Source organism: Chamaea fasciata, unplaced genomic scaffold, assembly GCF_029207755.1.
Source record: "Chamaea fasciata isolate MVZ Bird 193981 ecotype frontalis unplaced genomic scaffold, bChaFas1.0.hap1 SCAF_3, whole genome shotgun sequence".
Taxonomy (NCBI): Eukaryota; Metazoa; Chordata; class Aves; order Passeriformes; family Sylviidae; genus Chamaea; species Chamaea fasciata.
In genome coordinates this window covers 76011047-76026227 of record NW_027094088.1, presented here as the reverse complement: position 1 = coordinate 76026227, position 15181 = coordinate 76011047, and the positions used below count along the sequence as shown (strand labels likewise).

The 15181-nt window shown below is 42.6% G+C and overlaps 1 protein-coding gene across 5 annotated transcripts in view; it reads right to left on the bottom strand.

Annotated features, from left to right (window-relative positions):
• Nucleotides 1–10499, bottom strand: part of EPHA7 (EPH receptor A7) — a 167003-nt gene extending 156504 nt beyond the window's left edge. For all 5 annotated transcript variants that reach the window (XM_066179541.1, XM_066179539.1, XM_066179536.1 and 2 more), the window contains exons 1-3: nucleotides 10188–10499; nucleotides 6168–6232; nucleotides 1230–1899 (exon numbers count right to left, since the gene is read on the bottom strand). In XM_066179541.1, coding sequence (XP_066035638.1) covers nucleotides 1230–1899; nucleotides 6168–6232; nucleotides 10188–10284 — 832 coding nt within the window. In that variant the 5' untranslated portion in view covers nucleotides 10285–10499. The remainder of the gene's footprint in view (nucleotides 1–1229; nucleotides 1900–6167; nucleotides 6233–10187) is intronic.
• Nucleotides 10500–15181: the final 4682 nt, after the last annotated feature.

Sequence of the window (15181 nt, the reverse complement as noted above, 5' to 3'; positions counted from 1 at the left end):
AAAACTCATCAAAAGCAGAACTGTGTTTTTTTCATGAGGACAAACTATTAATAAAGAGACTAATTCACTTTGGTTTAGAATGTCCCAAATCCTCTACAGTTTTTGAAGTCCTCATCAGACCGAGGCACCTCAGACTCAGTGAGTGCTGCCAGCTTTATTTTTTTAAATTATGTACATTTCTCCTCTTCATAGGTTTGTGGGGGTTTTTCCACTTTTACATTTTCAATATTTCTCACCAACAAATGTCTGCCTATCTTGCAAGAAACATATGGTGATATATAACACCTTGTGTTATCTTGTGATAAAAATGATAGACATTGTACATGAAAAACATGAAAAACATCTGTTTTCAAACAAACTGCAAATTCTCTTGTTCTTACTGGAAGCAAAGACAATAAAACATTCTTTCTCATGCTAAGCAGAAATGTCTTATACCTTAACCCCAGTGACAGCAACACTAAGGGTAAGTATAATTCTAAGAACATGGTCAACTGAATTAGTCTTGAACCAGGAAGTACAACTCAGTAGTCTCTGATCTGCTTGTATTTTAAAATAATCACAATGATCAAACTGCAAGCCAAAAGTTTAGAGATAATTTTTTGCAAAAAAAAAAAAAAAAAAAAAAAAAAAAAAAAAAAAAAAAAAAAAAAAAAAGCATTATGGAAAGGATATCATACTTTATTCTGAAAATTTGATACTCTGAAATATCTGTCTCACATTTAGAATTTTTACACACTTGACACAGATCTTTAGCTTGGTTTTGATTTTGTGTGTATTCTTCCCATTACTAACCACACCCATTCTGTTCACTATATCCATTTTAGTTTCCATATAATTCTGTCAGAGATCATGTGAAAGAACAAATTACTTGTACCTGACATTGATACAATGTTCTGTGATAGGTATGACTTACTCAGCCTTACCAAAAAGTACACCACCACATTAATCAGTTTATAATGTTAGTCCTGAACCTATCTTTATACTTCTTATGACTTCAACTTTTTTTTGTTTATATTTAAAAGTGAATTGTGCAACCACTGATTTTCATAACCAGACAGACTGACTGATTTAGATTAAGCAGTGTGAACTTCACAGAATGAGGATCTGAAAACTTTAAAAGCAGACTGACGATGCATTTCTCTTAAAAATAAAAAAAGAAAAAAAAAGCAAAAAGGAAGAATCTGGTAGAACATGACCTTCAATTTACAGCAAGTTGTGTGTTTACTTACGTTCACAGGTGTCTCCTTTCTGCTGGTATCCTGCTTTGCAGATACATTTTCCAATAGGCACTAACCATTCTCCCTCCGCGCTACAGTGCATCTTCGGCGAGTTCTCCGCCTCCTCCTCCGCACTGCTGACACAAGTTCCTCGCACTTCAACTAAAGAGGAAAACTCTGAGCCAGTCACTGTGTCAGGAAAAATAGCTAAGTTCTCAATGATGGACCAGCACTTCTTGTAGTAGACTTTGACAGAGACCAAAGCAATGCAGGCCCCTACATCCTGAAATGCAAGATAGAATCCTTTTTTGGACAAAGGTCCAATTTCTCTCACCTCTGTGTTAAGTTTCATTTTTCTCTCCCCAAGATCACCCTGGGTAAAACTTTCATCTGCTGCAATAGTGTCTATTTTTACATATTGGTTTTCTCGGATATTCCTGCCAGTGTCGTAGTCTGTTTCATAATAATACAAGTTAAAAGTTTCTTTACAAGTCCCCAGAACTCCAGGAAGACTGTTACAATCCCTCAGAGTGAATTTCAGTTCTACAAAAATCCTTTGTGCATTGCTTTTTGCAATCCAGTTAGTCCGAAGCCAGTTGTTTTGGTTTGATTCCATCACCTGGCATACCTGGTATGTTCGTATAGGAGTGTAGTTTTCATCCAGTCCACTAATTTCTTCCCACTAAAATAATAACAAACAGTTAGTAACAAACAAGAAGTATATCACCACATGCAACTACTGAGTATTTTTAAAAGTTTCAAACAACTACTGTATCCCTTCTTTTCAACAGTAAATTACTGTTAAAAATACTGTTAAGCACCTAAATTAAGAAAATATATATTAACGCAGGAGTAGGCTCTCTCTCCCTTTATGTCCTTCCCACATAAAACTTCTAAAAATCTTTGTCATATCATGGGCACAGTTGCAAAGGGACAGCTTCAGAAAAGGCTGCTTAGCATACCAGGATCCAATTTCACCCTGAGCTCACACACATTTCTTTAAGATCATAATGGTTTTGAGCGAGCAAAGACCGAAAGGAGGGAGGCAGCTCCTCTCTTCCAAAGAAACCTAACATTAGTGAAGTCTTAGAAACTGGAATTGCTTAGCACTAGAGTATCTAAAACTTGTGCATGTAAAGCTTCCAATGAAACTTGCAGTTGTATAGAAAGCATGGGATCAGATCCTGAAACACATGAGTCAGATGATTCCCACTCATATATGATCGAAGTGGCATAGAGACAGGGCAAGAGAAAATGGACAGAATAAAAAATCTGAAAGCAAGAAAACATTTTAGTTGTCTCCCTTTCCTTCAGTCTACCTTTTGTTTTATTTACAAACTGAAAGGTTAAGGAGCAGCTTCTCCTCACCTTTTGTCCAGTGGCTGCACCCACATTAGAAGGGGCAAACTTCATTTAGCTGAGAGTTCAAATGAACCATGAGACTACATACAGAATTAAAAACAACCTATATGAGTGAAAGCTTGCTGGTTCAAAGCCTGAGTTTTGTTGATGCTCTCTCTTTAGGTTACCAACTATGTAATGAGCTGGTAAGCCTTTAACAATCCCAGAGTCTTTAATAGCCTTTGGTAGCTTGGGAATTTGCACCTCCAGCAATGGCAGACCTTCCACTGAAATCAACGAGGCAGATCTGCCCAGGTATAACCAGAACAAGTCTCTCACCTTTCTTCACATTTCTTGTAACATTTCAGTGCTTGCAGAAACTGCAGCTGTAATAAATTAGAGGAGGGGGGTGAGCTATCGTCACCCCAGGATACAGGCAACCACGACTTCTCTGGATGGCACTTAGCCCTCTGGCCCTGTGTCAATAATGCACTTAAGCTCACACTTAAGATCAGTGACTGTACTTATGAGCTTAATGGTAAGCACATGCTTAAGTGCTTTGTGGGACTCATATAGACGGAACCTCTGCGGGATGGAGCATCCACTGACATTCCTCACACCGGCAACCAAGTATGGAAGGCATTGGTTTCCCAGATCAGGAGCCACACAGTGTACATTACTCTGCGAGCCTATTTGACAGCAAATGAGACCATTTTAATGTTGTTGTCTGTTTCAGGAAAAAACAGATGTGGCTAAATTGATGCTGGAAATTATCACCACAAAATACATCACAGCTGCAGATGCTGAAATGCACAGAAGTTGTAAATATCAAAGCACATTTCAAGGACCTACAGTTAATATAGATGAGATATATACAGCATTATATATTACATGCATATGGTATTAAATTATTGGAATAGATTATTAAATGCTCATGGAGTTAACTGAAGTGATTGCATATGGAACTGTATTAACCTCTAAACAAAAGAAAGTGTATCTTCATAAAAGATTTATTGGAGCTGAATGAGTAACTTCTTTTTTACCTCTATAAGAGCTAGAAAAAAAAACGGAAAAGAAAAAAAAAAAAAAAAAAAAAAAAAAAGGCCTGGACTGACAGAGTTTTGGCTATAGTAAAAATAATAATAAAAAACAATAATAAAAAAATCTCCCCATTAAAAAAAATCCCATCAAGATGACACAAAAGGCATAAAGCCTAAAATTTTGCCAGGTAATGTTATGTTATGTTCTTTGGGGTTTCTTTGAGAGGCTTTGGGGGGGCTTTTTGTTTTATCTTGTGTAAGCATTCTTCCCTTAAGACACCAAGCCAGATTCTGCAAGAAGATATTCAGTAAGACAACGCATTTTTGACACGAAAGTAACTCTCATGCATCACACAACAGAATCTCTTGAGTTTTGATGTGGATTGCTCCACCAAAACAAATCACCATTCCTCCTCAAAAAAACCAACAAACAAACAAAAAAAAGCAACAAACAAAATACATTTTTAAAAAATCAACCTACACTTCATAATACAACACAATTGAGTTTTCTCAGTCAAAATCTCACTACCTGAGACTAGCTAGCACCAAAGAGATTCTTATGTTACAGTCAAGGAAAATAATACAAAAAACTAATTCACAGAAGAAGCAGTACTTTTTGAGATCCCCAGCATTAAGCACTGGAGCTATTTTTCCATATTTTGCCGAAGCCAAAAAATTAAGGAAATATGATTTATAATGCAATTACATAATCAGAGTGTCTGAAGGAAAAAAAAATATCAGTACTTCAAGACGTTTTCACCTATGGCATCTGAGGTCACCATCCACTGAAGTCTTCTTATAGTGATCAATTTCACAGAAAGAAAACTCCACTTTTCTTTGTTCTACTACAAAATACAGTGCGATACATGCTAATCTGTTTGAATATGCTCTGTTCTATTGGTTTCAATTTATAGTATTTTAACCTCTTAGTTATCTTAACAGCGTTAAATGTAGCATTTGCAGTTGAATGAGGCATTTAAGGAGTGTCTGACTGATATATTCTGTACTGTGATGATGCAGTAGTTTCTCTGAAAATTTTCTGTGTTCATTCCCATGAAGTCTTTACTGCATAGTAAATAATTCAATAATTAAAATTAGAAAAACATTTATTTTCAAAACTACATATTAAAATGGCACTACTATGTTAGTTTACAGATAACTTTTTCTGAACACTTTCACACATACAAATCTAGCCATTAGTTTTGATTCACTTTTAATTTGTGATTGAAATTTGCTTCGACCTCTGAAACTTGCCTTTCACTACTTGTTGAATTTGACTCAACTTCCACCTTTCTGTATGCTGATGTGCAACATGTGTTGACATGTCTTTCATTATCTATAGGTTAGTTTAATGTAAGTGCCAGCAAGCTAATCTTTCAAACACCTCTGGTAAAGGCTTCAATCAGCAAAAAACACTTATGCTGAGGTTATTGGCTATCATACACACTGAGCCTGCACTGCATTCTCTCTGAAGTCTTCAGATTAGTTTCCAGTTTATGCTTGTATTGATACTACAATCTTGCTTTTAAAGAAAGACACTTCCACATTTTCATTCTTCTTATTGAAAGGATTTGTTACACTTTTATATCCCTGCTCACAACTTCACGCTCTTCTGGCTCCAGATTTCTTAATGAACTGAAGATTAAGGGCCTGCTCCCCCAAGTTCTTGTTCGTGCAAGGCATCACAATAGCTTCAGCAAGACTGTTTCCATGAGCAAGAACTGTCCATATAATTTATGATTTGTCAGACTAAGTTCATGTAGGACTGAATTAAGGTAGGACAATATATCCATTATATCTTTCTGAAAATGCTCCTCCTCAAGGCTTGAGGAAGAAGAGGTTTTATAACACTTTTAATTCAGACTGAAAGCAACATTTCTCAACTTTACATTTATAATAAATAAGACAATAACACTAATGTTCCTAAATATCTCATTTTTTTTATAATGATGTATTTTACAATGGTACATTTCATAAAATGCCATGAGGTTAATTGGTATGCAAGCTGGAGGTGGCCTTAACCACGTAATTCATGCCCAGTTCCACATATCAGGCTCCTCAAGGCTTGGGGATGTTTCAATTTTGGAATGTCATTTCAAACACATCTGCAATATAAATGTTTTTATTTTAGAGCACTTCAGTCTGCTATTCAATTACAAAGAAAACATCGTAAACAAATTTATGATCACCCATTCTACAGAAAATGAAAAACATATTTTTAGAAAGTTTCCACACAGAAGCAGATCTGTTGTTTCTAAAAGAAGAAAAAAAAAAGGGGATTTAAAATGCTGTGTTATAAATATACAGTGTGCTTTGTACAGCACAAAGAAATGCACAACAAAACATAAAGGTACCAAAAGTTTCCAAAGACCCACTTCCTTAAAATTAGTTTGTACATTTGTACACTGTAAGCTGACGACGTTTCATTCTAAAAATCAAGAAGCCACAAACACTTGGTATGATTACTGAGAGAAATATGAGGGGGAACTAGTTTAAACCAGGTCTTTCAACTGCTTCGATAAAATAACTACTCATCTTCAGGAACTTAAGTTTTGCCTGCAGTACTTACCCCATTGGGAGGAGAGGAAATCCATTCCAACTCTGTCTGTTGTGCTTTAGAGTCCAGCAATATTACTAAAAAAAAAGGGAAAAAAATTAAATTCCACAGCTTGTTAAGCATAACAAGGGGAAAAATTAAAACTAAAGAACAAAATATGAATTTTAAAAAGTGATATAATTAATATAACTTTTTTCCAGATTAATATTTCTTCTTCATATTATCTAAAAGAATTATCTGCAACCATGACTACGTATTTATTTTTAAACCGAAAAATTATGATGTACCATTCACATATAAGCAGATATACGTAAATATTTACAATTTTGTTGCTTAAAACAAAGTGAGGGTTTTTTTAGTCCTCTGAAGTGCTATTAATCAGTCATTAAGATGCATGCTCCCTCCCTCTCCTTTTTCATAAGGACATTTTCCATATGCTGGTTATTACAATCAGCTTAAAGCACACAGACACCCAAACATTTCAACACATCTCCAAACTGATTTATACAGGACTGGTCTATATTGCATTGAAAATGAAAAATCCTTCCCTTTGGTGATAAAGCAATAATTCCACAAATAAATGACAACCAGGAATACAGAAAATAAAAGACTCTGCAATTACCTCACATCTCGCATACACAAAATCAGACTAATTCACTTTATGGTAATAGCTTCCTAAAATCTTCACGTCACAGTAACATTTATATATAGAAAGACATCAGTTCTAGCAGCACCACAATTATTTTCTGCTAAATTCAACCCTACCTCCAAAAGTGGTTAATCACTGCCTAATAAAACAACTCTTTAGCAGCATTCCTAATTTGAACCTATTCCATGTATCTTTAGCTATAAAGCTATTTATAACTTTATACACAGCATTTCTGTGCTGCCTAAGATATTTAGATGTGTGACTTAAGGCTGCAACTTGGAGCAACTTTTGTCAGGTCTATCAAAACAATTTTAATTCTAGCTTTGGCCCTTTTTCCAAGGACAAATTAACACAAAATTTCAGTGAATTACTAAAAAGATGCCTAAGAAGTTAATTCATACAGTAATACATGGAATGCTAGCTGAACACAAAACGGTAGCTTCCAGGCCTGTATTTCAGTAATGAAGTGGAACTACTCATTAAGGAAGTTTGATAGTCTCCCTCAAGAAAGATTACCTGCTTATGTCATTAAGGTTGGATTCAAGGGGCTTTACTTTGTAACACTTTCTATAGAAAAGCAGGTGGTGTATGCGTTGGCTTGTTAAACAAGAACATTTATAATGGTCCTGGAAAAAAAGGTACCACCAAAAATTTAACTGTTTCAGCACCAGCACAACACACACTACGGCTGCAATTCATTATACTTTTTATTTGGCAGTAGTTCTCCATCACGTAGCAACGGGTGAGCACATCAGACAAAGAAAAGATAACAAGCAAACAAAACAAACAAAAAGAAAACCCACAAAGAAACAAACAAAAAACAAACCCCAACACAAAAACCCCTGCTCTGCAAACACTCTTGCAAAGAAATCGTGGCGTTCCTTCCGGCATCCAAAGTTACCGGGGAAGAGCTCTCCAAGCCAGCGGCTGCTGCCCTGCTCACACAGCGCGGGGACACCCGTGGCCGTCACGGCTCGTTCAGCAACGCGGGGAAGTGATGCTGGGGGCCGGCGCCGCGCCCCGCGCACCCCGCCGGCAGCCGAAGGGAGTCCGCAGCCTCCCCGAGCGCACCGGGGCTCCAGCGCGGCCCCTCCGCGGGGGAGCCGCGGACCGCGCTCCGGGCGCTGCGCTCCGGGGAGCGAAAGGAGGCGGAGAGGCGGCGAGCGAGGCACGGGGGCGCGGCCGCGGGAAGTGGGCTCCGCGGGGCTCCGCGCAGGCGGGCAGCAGCGGCCTCTCGCCTCCGCGGGGAGCCGCAGTCGCGCCTCGGGCGCTGCGCGGAGCTGCGCGCAAGCGGCCGCGCCCCCGCGCCCAGGAGTGGCCGAGCCGCAGCGGAGCGACGGTCCCGCGGCCGCCCCCGGCACTCCCCCGACAGCCGCGGTTTTGGGAGGAAGCCGAGGTTTTGGGCCCGGGACAGCAGCCCCAGAACGGAGCCCCGAGGTCTCGCAGCCACGGAGCGAAGGGATAGCTCGCTCCCTGTGCCTGCGCTGGACCCGAGGGTCCTGGCCGCTGGCAGAGGGCTCCGCAGGTAACGCGGTCACTTCCTCGCTTAGAGAGACAGGCGGACCCTGCCCCGTTCCTCTCCAGCATCTCACCGCGGCTTGTACTGAGCTACAGAAAAGAAACTCGGAAAACTTTTCAGCCTTTTACCCCTCCCATACTTCTTCCATACCCAGCGGGGAGGGGTAGGAAACCAAGAGGGGCGACTGCCGCCGCCGGCCCTTCGGCGGGGCCGGCGGCGAAGCTGCAAAGTACTTTTTTTTTTTTTTTTTTTTTTCACTCGCTCTTTCTTCCGCGAGAGTTTTCTGCGCTTGCAGCAGGTAGCCGGTATCAATCCCTGTCTGCCGCTCGCCCCCTCCTGACCCTCCTTTGGCTAGGTGATTTTCTCCGAATACAGACATTATACCCGCACACTAATAGGTATAGATGCATCTATAACCACCCACACACGTAGAAGACAGAAAAAACCGGGATAGGCTACCGCTGGGTAGCACGGGCGTAGCTCCGATCACGGAGCAATCCGTAGGGCAGAGCGGGCCAGGCAGCCCGCACCCTCCACGCCTGCCTCTCAGTCCGACTGCCCGGCCCTTCTCCTCTCCCCACCCCACGGCTACGCGTTCGTGCTCCCCGCGTGAGGGCTTCTGTGCTTTACAGCCCCACCAAATAAACTTTCGAAATGCTGCTACGGAAAGGCTTCTTTTTCTTCCCCTCTCTAATCAAGCCATCGACTTCGTCTTTTAAGGGCAGAGCACATTTTAATTGAGGCATTTTTTAAAGCTTCAAATGATATTTTATCGTATGCCAGAGGTTTGATGAAAAATACTGACGCATCCAGCTGAGGCGGGAGAGAAAACCCCAAAAGCATACATATGCAGAGGTACCGAAAATGCCCTGACTCTCCCTTCCCTGTCATATCGTGTGTGTCGTCGTCCCCCCCTCCACGAAGATGGAGACGGACCTTCGCCTTTGGCTGTCAAGCGCGAGCAGGGCGCTCCTTTAAATCATTTCGGATTTTCTCAGCGTGAAAAAAAGAGATTCCCAGATGGGCTTTGTGAATTGATTTTAAACACCTCCATCAGTCTCTGATACAAAACTGCCTGGTTTGTCTCCGTGCGCGGGGGAAACGAATGTGCGGGGTGCGCCTTACACAGATACCAGTATTGGACCGATGAGAACGGGGAAGCTCCGTTGTGATACGCAGATGGTGTAAAAACCCCAAACCTCTCTCCAGCAATGCCGGAGGAGAGCACACACGTCGCAGGCACACGAAGCCAGGCCCTAGGTACTCTCTAAATACATGTCCAGCCTGCACGACTAGGACGTGCAAAACTGCACCCCGATGCTCCTTCCCCGCGGTCTGTGCCCGGCCCCGCTGGGCCGGAGCGCTGCAGGCCCCCGCTGGGGAGCGGCGGGGAGCGCCCCGCAGCCCAAGCCCCGCACTGTGCCTTGCCTCCCACCAAGCGTCCCGAGCCCTAAAACTCGGCCCTCAGCCCCTGCCCAGGGAGCAGCGAGGTAACCCGCCCTCCCTGCGCCTTCCTGGGAGGATCAGGGCTGGCACGGGAGAGCGACGCTCCCCTGCACGGATAGCCGGGCCGGGGGCTCTCCCAGCCCCATTCCTCCTCATCACGTGCGAATGCCTCGCAAACCTCATTCCTGGGAGCAAAGGCAGTTGTCCCGGTCCCTCATACTTACACATGCACAACCCCCAGTGAATGCCGTGCTTTTTCCTCCCTCCCACCTCAACTAAAAAGTCCGTATTTTTTTTCTGAGAGGGGGGCTGACAAGCAGCTGGCAGGGGCAGGAAGGTCCCCTTCTAAGCCACCAAACAGACTTCGTGGGTAAACGCAATAAATAAGCTCAAACTTTTGTTTTCCGCATCACCTTACCTTCTTTTGCAGCCTGTGCCTCCCCCGTGTGTGCAAAGCGGAACAGCCAGACGGAGCACAAAATAATCCAAGAAGGGAGCCTACTTTGGAAAGCCATGGTGCAGGAGCGGGGTGATTTTATATTTCTAGCTCTCTATTCCTAGACACTGCCACTGCCGCCGCTTGGTGGGTGCTAGAGGACGGTGGAGAATTTGCTGTGCTAGTCTGTGGCTCGGCGCTCCCTCCCTCCAGGCTGCCTTTCTCTTTCGCCTCCTTCTCCTCCACCTCCGCGCCGCTGGCCGGCTCCCGCACCGGGCCGGCCGCCCGCCAGCCCCGACTGCAGCCCGGCCGCCCGAGCCGCGCGCCGATAATATCAATGAGGGCGGGGGGGCGGGGCCTCGGCGGCGGAGCGGCTCGTCTCTCAACATGACTGACAGCGGCTTCGGACCAATCGACAGCAGGTATCGGCGGCCGGCGGGCCGAGGCGCCCCCTGACTCGCCGCCGCTGGGGGGGCGGGGCCAGCGGCGCTGTCCAATGAGCGCGCGGCGGTGTCGGGTTTCTGCCGGTGCCGGGGAGCCGCGGGCTGCGCGCGGGGTGCAGCGCCGGGACGGAGGGGCCGAGCCGTGAGCGGGGCGCCGATCCTGGGTGGCTCCCGGCGCTGTCCCGCACGTCTTGGGGCGACCGCCCGGATCGTCTTGCGAGCGAGGGGACGTCCGTGCATCCCTGCCTCAGGGTTCCTTGTGGTCTCCCCGTGTCGCAGCCGCCGGGGTAGCGAGAGAGAGGGGTCCCGGCCAGGGTCCGGCCGAAGCCCAGCCGCCGCCTGTGCGGTGGCCGCGCGTGGCCAGGCTGAACGCGCACCTGGCTTGCTGCCACCGAAAGGGAAACTTCGGCAGAAGCTGCGGGATGGTTCCCCGAGACAGCCCTGCCACAACAGTCAAGTTCCTTGGGGCTGACATCACTTGGGATCCCTTCCCTCTGTTGCGTTCGTGTTTTCCGCTCCGCGTCTCCGGTTTCCCCCAAGTATGAAGAACAGGTTAATGGCAGTATAGGTATTATGTGGGGAGGGGAAAGAGCGGCTGCTTCCCCCCTGCCCTCTCCGGGTGTAACCTGAAGCGCGTGTAATCCTCTAACAATGAGACAATTTAAATAGGAGGGGGAGGGGGAAAAAAAGTGAAACCCGGGGAAGAGAGGAACTTGCCAAAATCTCTCTTGTCAGTGCTCACCCTGCGGGAGTTTTTCCCGGTGATCCATTACGCCCCCAACCCCTTCGCTTTTCTTTCTTCAAACCCACCCCGCGCTCCTTCAATGAGTGGAACCACTGCGGGACGGACACAAAAACTTACCGCTCCCCGAGCGAGGCCGCGGAGCGGAGCGTGGTGCGCGGGGCACGGCGGCTCGGTGGGAGCGCTCTTCTCTGTCCCGCGGCGACAGGCGGCGGCCCCGGCCGCGATCCCCGCTCCGCGCCCCCTGCTCGGACCCTGCCTCCTCCACCTCTGTCCCGCGCAACCTTCCTGGGACCGATGCCGAGCGGCATGGACCGGGTTTTGTACTGCTCCGCTAAAAGTGCATCGTCGTGTCCTTTCGAAGGATGGATACTGCGACGTAAACAGAATAAGTGACTATCGTCTCGGAAGCAAGAGAAGGCTGCGAAGAGCGAGAGGTGTAATTGCAATTCGGTGGCAAGATTGTGCGATAATCTGAAACACGCCTTGCGCAGATGCGGGTCCTGATATAGAAAATGTTATTCCATAAATGGGAATTTAAACTGGGGGGGAAGGTTTGTTTATGGAACCTTTAGGTAGATAAGGCAAAATTAGAATTACTACTACTAATAATAAGCATAATACAATGCTCAGCATTGACGGATGAACAGCTGCCACACTCCGGGCTTTGAGCTCTTTCCCTGTGGGCTCCTTGTTACTTCCGAGAAAGGTGTAAAGAGAGGCTCCAAAATGCGCTGTATTTCTTTCACTTGCTGAGTAATTAATATGGCTTAGAATATGACAGTTCTTGTGTTTCATTCAGAATGCTCTGTTGATACTTTGGATACCATGATGAGTGTAGGCATAGTACAGACTCTTGATTTTCTCATCCTCTCTCGTCTGTCATTCCCATCCTCATGCATGTGTACTTAGAAAGGGGAGCTGAGCAGAACAGTGAGTAGGCTTATCTTCTTTTTAAAAGGCTATTTTAAATACACGCAGGGATTTTGTGACTTCGTGGCAGGTTTTCATGGGTGAAGTTCGTTTTCATGTTGCATATATTGTAACAGTGATCAATGAAGATGTAGGAAGTCTTCAACCTAGTTAGTCCTCTGCAATTTCCTAGCATGAAGTGCTAGCATTTTACCATGTCACTAAGCCAAAAAGACAGCTTTTACCCTAAAGAATGTACTAAACAAAATGTATTGATGTTTTTTTGAATGACGGTGTTTGTAAAAATGTAGAAACTTGCTAAATGGAAATATTTACAGGAGAAAGGCTTAAATGGTAATGAGGTGTATTCCTATCCTGCATGTAGTGTTAGGCCAGACACTTATTTTTATCATTACCAGCATTTATATAGATTATACTGTATTATTTTATACAATCTAATATTGCATGTGTATGATATATATATATCAGATCATACACATATACTAAGATTCTCAAAGTTATGTAAATGTATTAACCTTGCAAAGGATATGTGTGTACATAAGTGAGTGTATAAAGAAATTAAACAAGAGATTAAAAAAAGAAAGAAGTGTATATTCTTCTTCCTGATCAACTCCTTTTAAATGCTCTGTCTTCCTGACAATTGTAAATTAAGGTAAAGATGACACATTATATGTACTACTTTGTTAAAACAGTCGTGGATGTACTCACACCAAAATGTTCCATATACATTGAGAGTGTCTATTAGTGTTGGGGTGGTCTTTTGTGCTTCTCACACATTAAATCTTTGTGAAATCAATGAAGAATTTGAAATCTTTTTTAGTGAATTTGATTTTTCCATTTCCTCTGTTTGTTGTAGTGTTTTCTAATACTTCTTTGTATTCTGTAGGATGCACATCCTGTATTGCATCTAGTCCAGCTGTATTGGATCTTCTGCAAAGAAAAACAGAAAAGAGATGTAATACAACTGAACAAAAATACTCAAGCTAATGAACTACAATCCTCAGATTTGGTAACAAAACCTCTGAGAGAAGAAGAAAGAAAAAAGGTGGGGAAAAAAAAGGAACTAGGAATTTCATTCAATTCAATGTATTATTATTCAGGCACCACCAAAGACATGGTTAATGAGAAAAGAACAATGTATTCCAAGATTGTCTCTTTATTCTGTTCTGTCCTTTTTCTCCAAACTCAAAGTCTGTAGACCAGATTCTGTCTTTTATTTTAACTTGTAGTTAGAACAATTTTCTTGACATTACCAAGCTTCCCTATGTTGGTACTAACTTCATATTAGCTTAGATTCTCTATACTGAATTGCCAAGTTGCAACCAGACTTTGGAGAAATACTTAAATAATTTCATCCTCCTTAAATTGACTAACTCTATCTTCACCACAACTCGATCTGAAATTATGGTACAAGAAATAGAGGGTGAATTCTAGGGCTGCACAAGAATTTGTAAGGAAATGAGTATAATTTGAAAGTTGTTACAAAGTTCTGTTTTCACAAATTTTCTTCTTGCAGGATTCACCCATTCTTTCTTTCTGACTTTGTGCAGGGCTGAAGTGAAATTTTGATAGTTTGAAAAAGCTGTTGAAGGTTAGCCGCTGACACAGTTTCTGTAAATGATGTTGAGTCTTGGTTCTGTCCATAGAAGAATGATCCTTAAAACTGGTTAAAAAAAAAAACAAAAACAAAAACAAAAACAAAAAAAAAAAAAAAAAAACAAACCTGATCAACTCTATTGATAGAGTCCAGGGTGGCAAAGGAAGACATTAAGTTTAAGTAATAAAAGAAGATCTTCTAATCCATGAATTTTTTGTCTTAATCCAAGCAATCCCTAAGCAGTTTTTATCCATGCACAAGATTTTCTATGAAATACGTAGTACAAAATTTTGTGCAATTTTGGTCAATTTTTTGTATACTTTTTAATATAAAATTCAATGGCTTTGTGAAGCCATTTCACTTATAAGTCGTGTATGTATAATAAATCATTATATCAGACTTTGCATTTAGTTTTACAGATGTAATGGCATTTACATTCCAAATCTGGACCACAGATGAATTTTCCATACACTGTCAATTTCAGATAATCTGGTGGATTTATAAATCAGGGTAGCTCTATTATAGTAAAGAAGGGAATGAATTAAATAAATATTATTGTTTCATAAAGAAATTGTAGAGAATTGGGACTGGCTTGTTTAAAAAGCATGCTCATATAGAAACTTCTTTTTCTAGTTAAAATGCCAGTTTGGTTTGGATTTTTTTTAAATTATTTTAGTTAACACAAATCAAAAATAGTGCCATAAAGCTTCACACTCCAAAGTCTTTACTTATATCAGAATGGTAATAAAAATTCACTGTCAAGTTCTCTCTTGGGGGATTTAAAGTTGTACTGTGCTAAATAGATACATAGATCATGTTTTCTAAATCTACGAATTTTCAATACACTTTGAAAAACACTGTACAGAAATAGAGGTAGGATGGTGTGTCATCTTGCCATTTAATGGAAATGAAATACATTCTATAGAACAGCACAAATTAAATTCACATTAAATGTACAGTGAACATAAAATGCATTTGCCTTTCCCAAGGAACAACAGCAGAGTTGTAGAGGGTCCAAATACATGCTGTATTTGGGTTCTGTGAGACTACTTCCCCTGATATACCTGAATTGGGAAACTGCTTTACTGAGGAACAAGTGCCTTTGGAGAACATACTGTCTCTTTGCTGATCATTCTTCGGAGTCTGTTAGTATATCACATTGTGCTGTGGACCTTCCCCTGGGAAGCTTGAGCAGGACAAACCAGTGCCATCATCCTGTGATAGCATCTGGAGATATTCTGAATGGAGATAATTTGCCTTT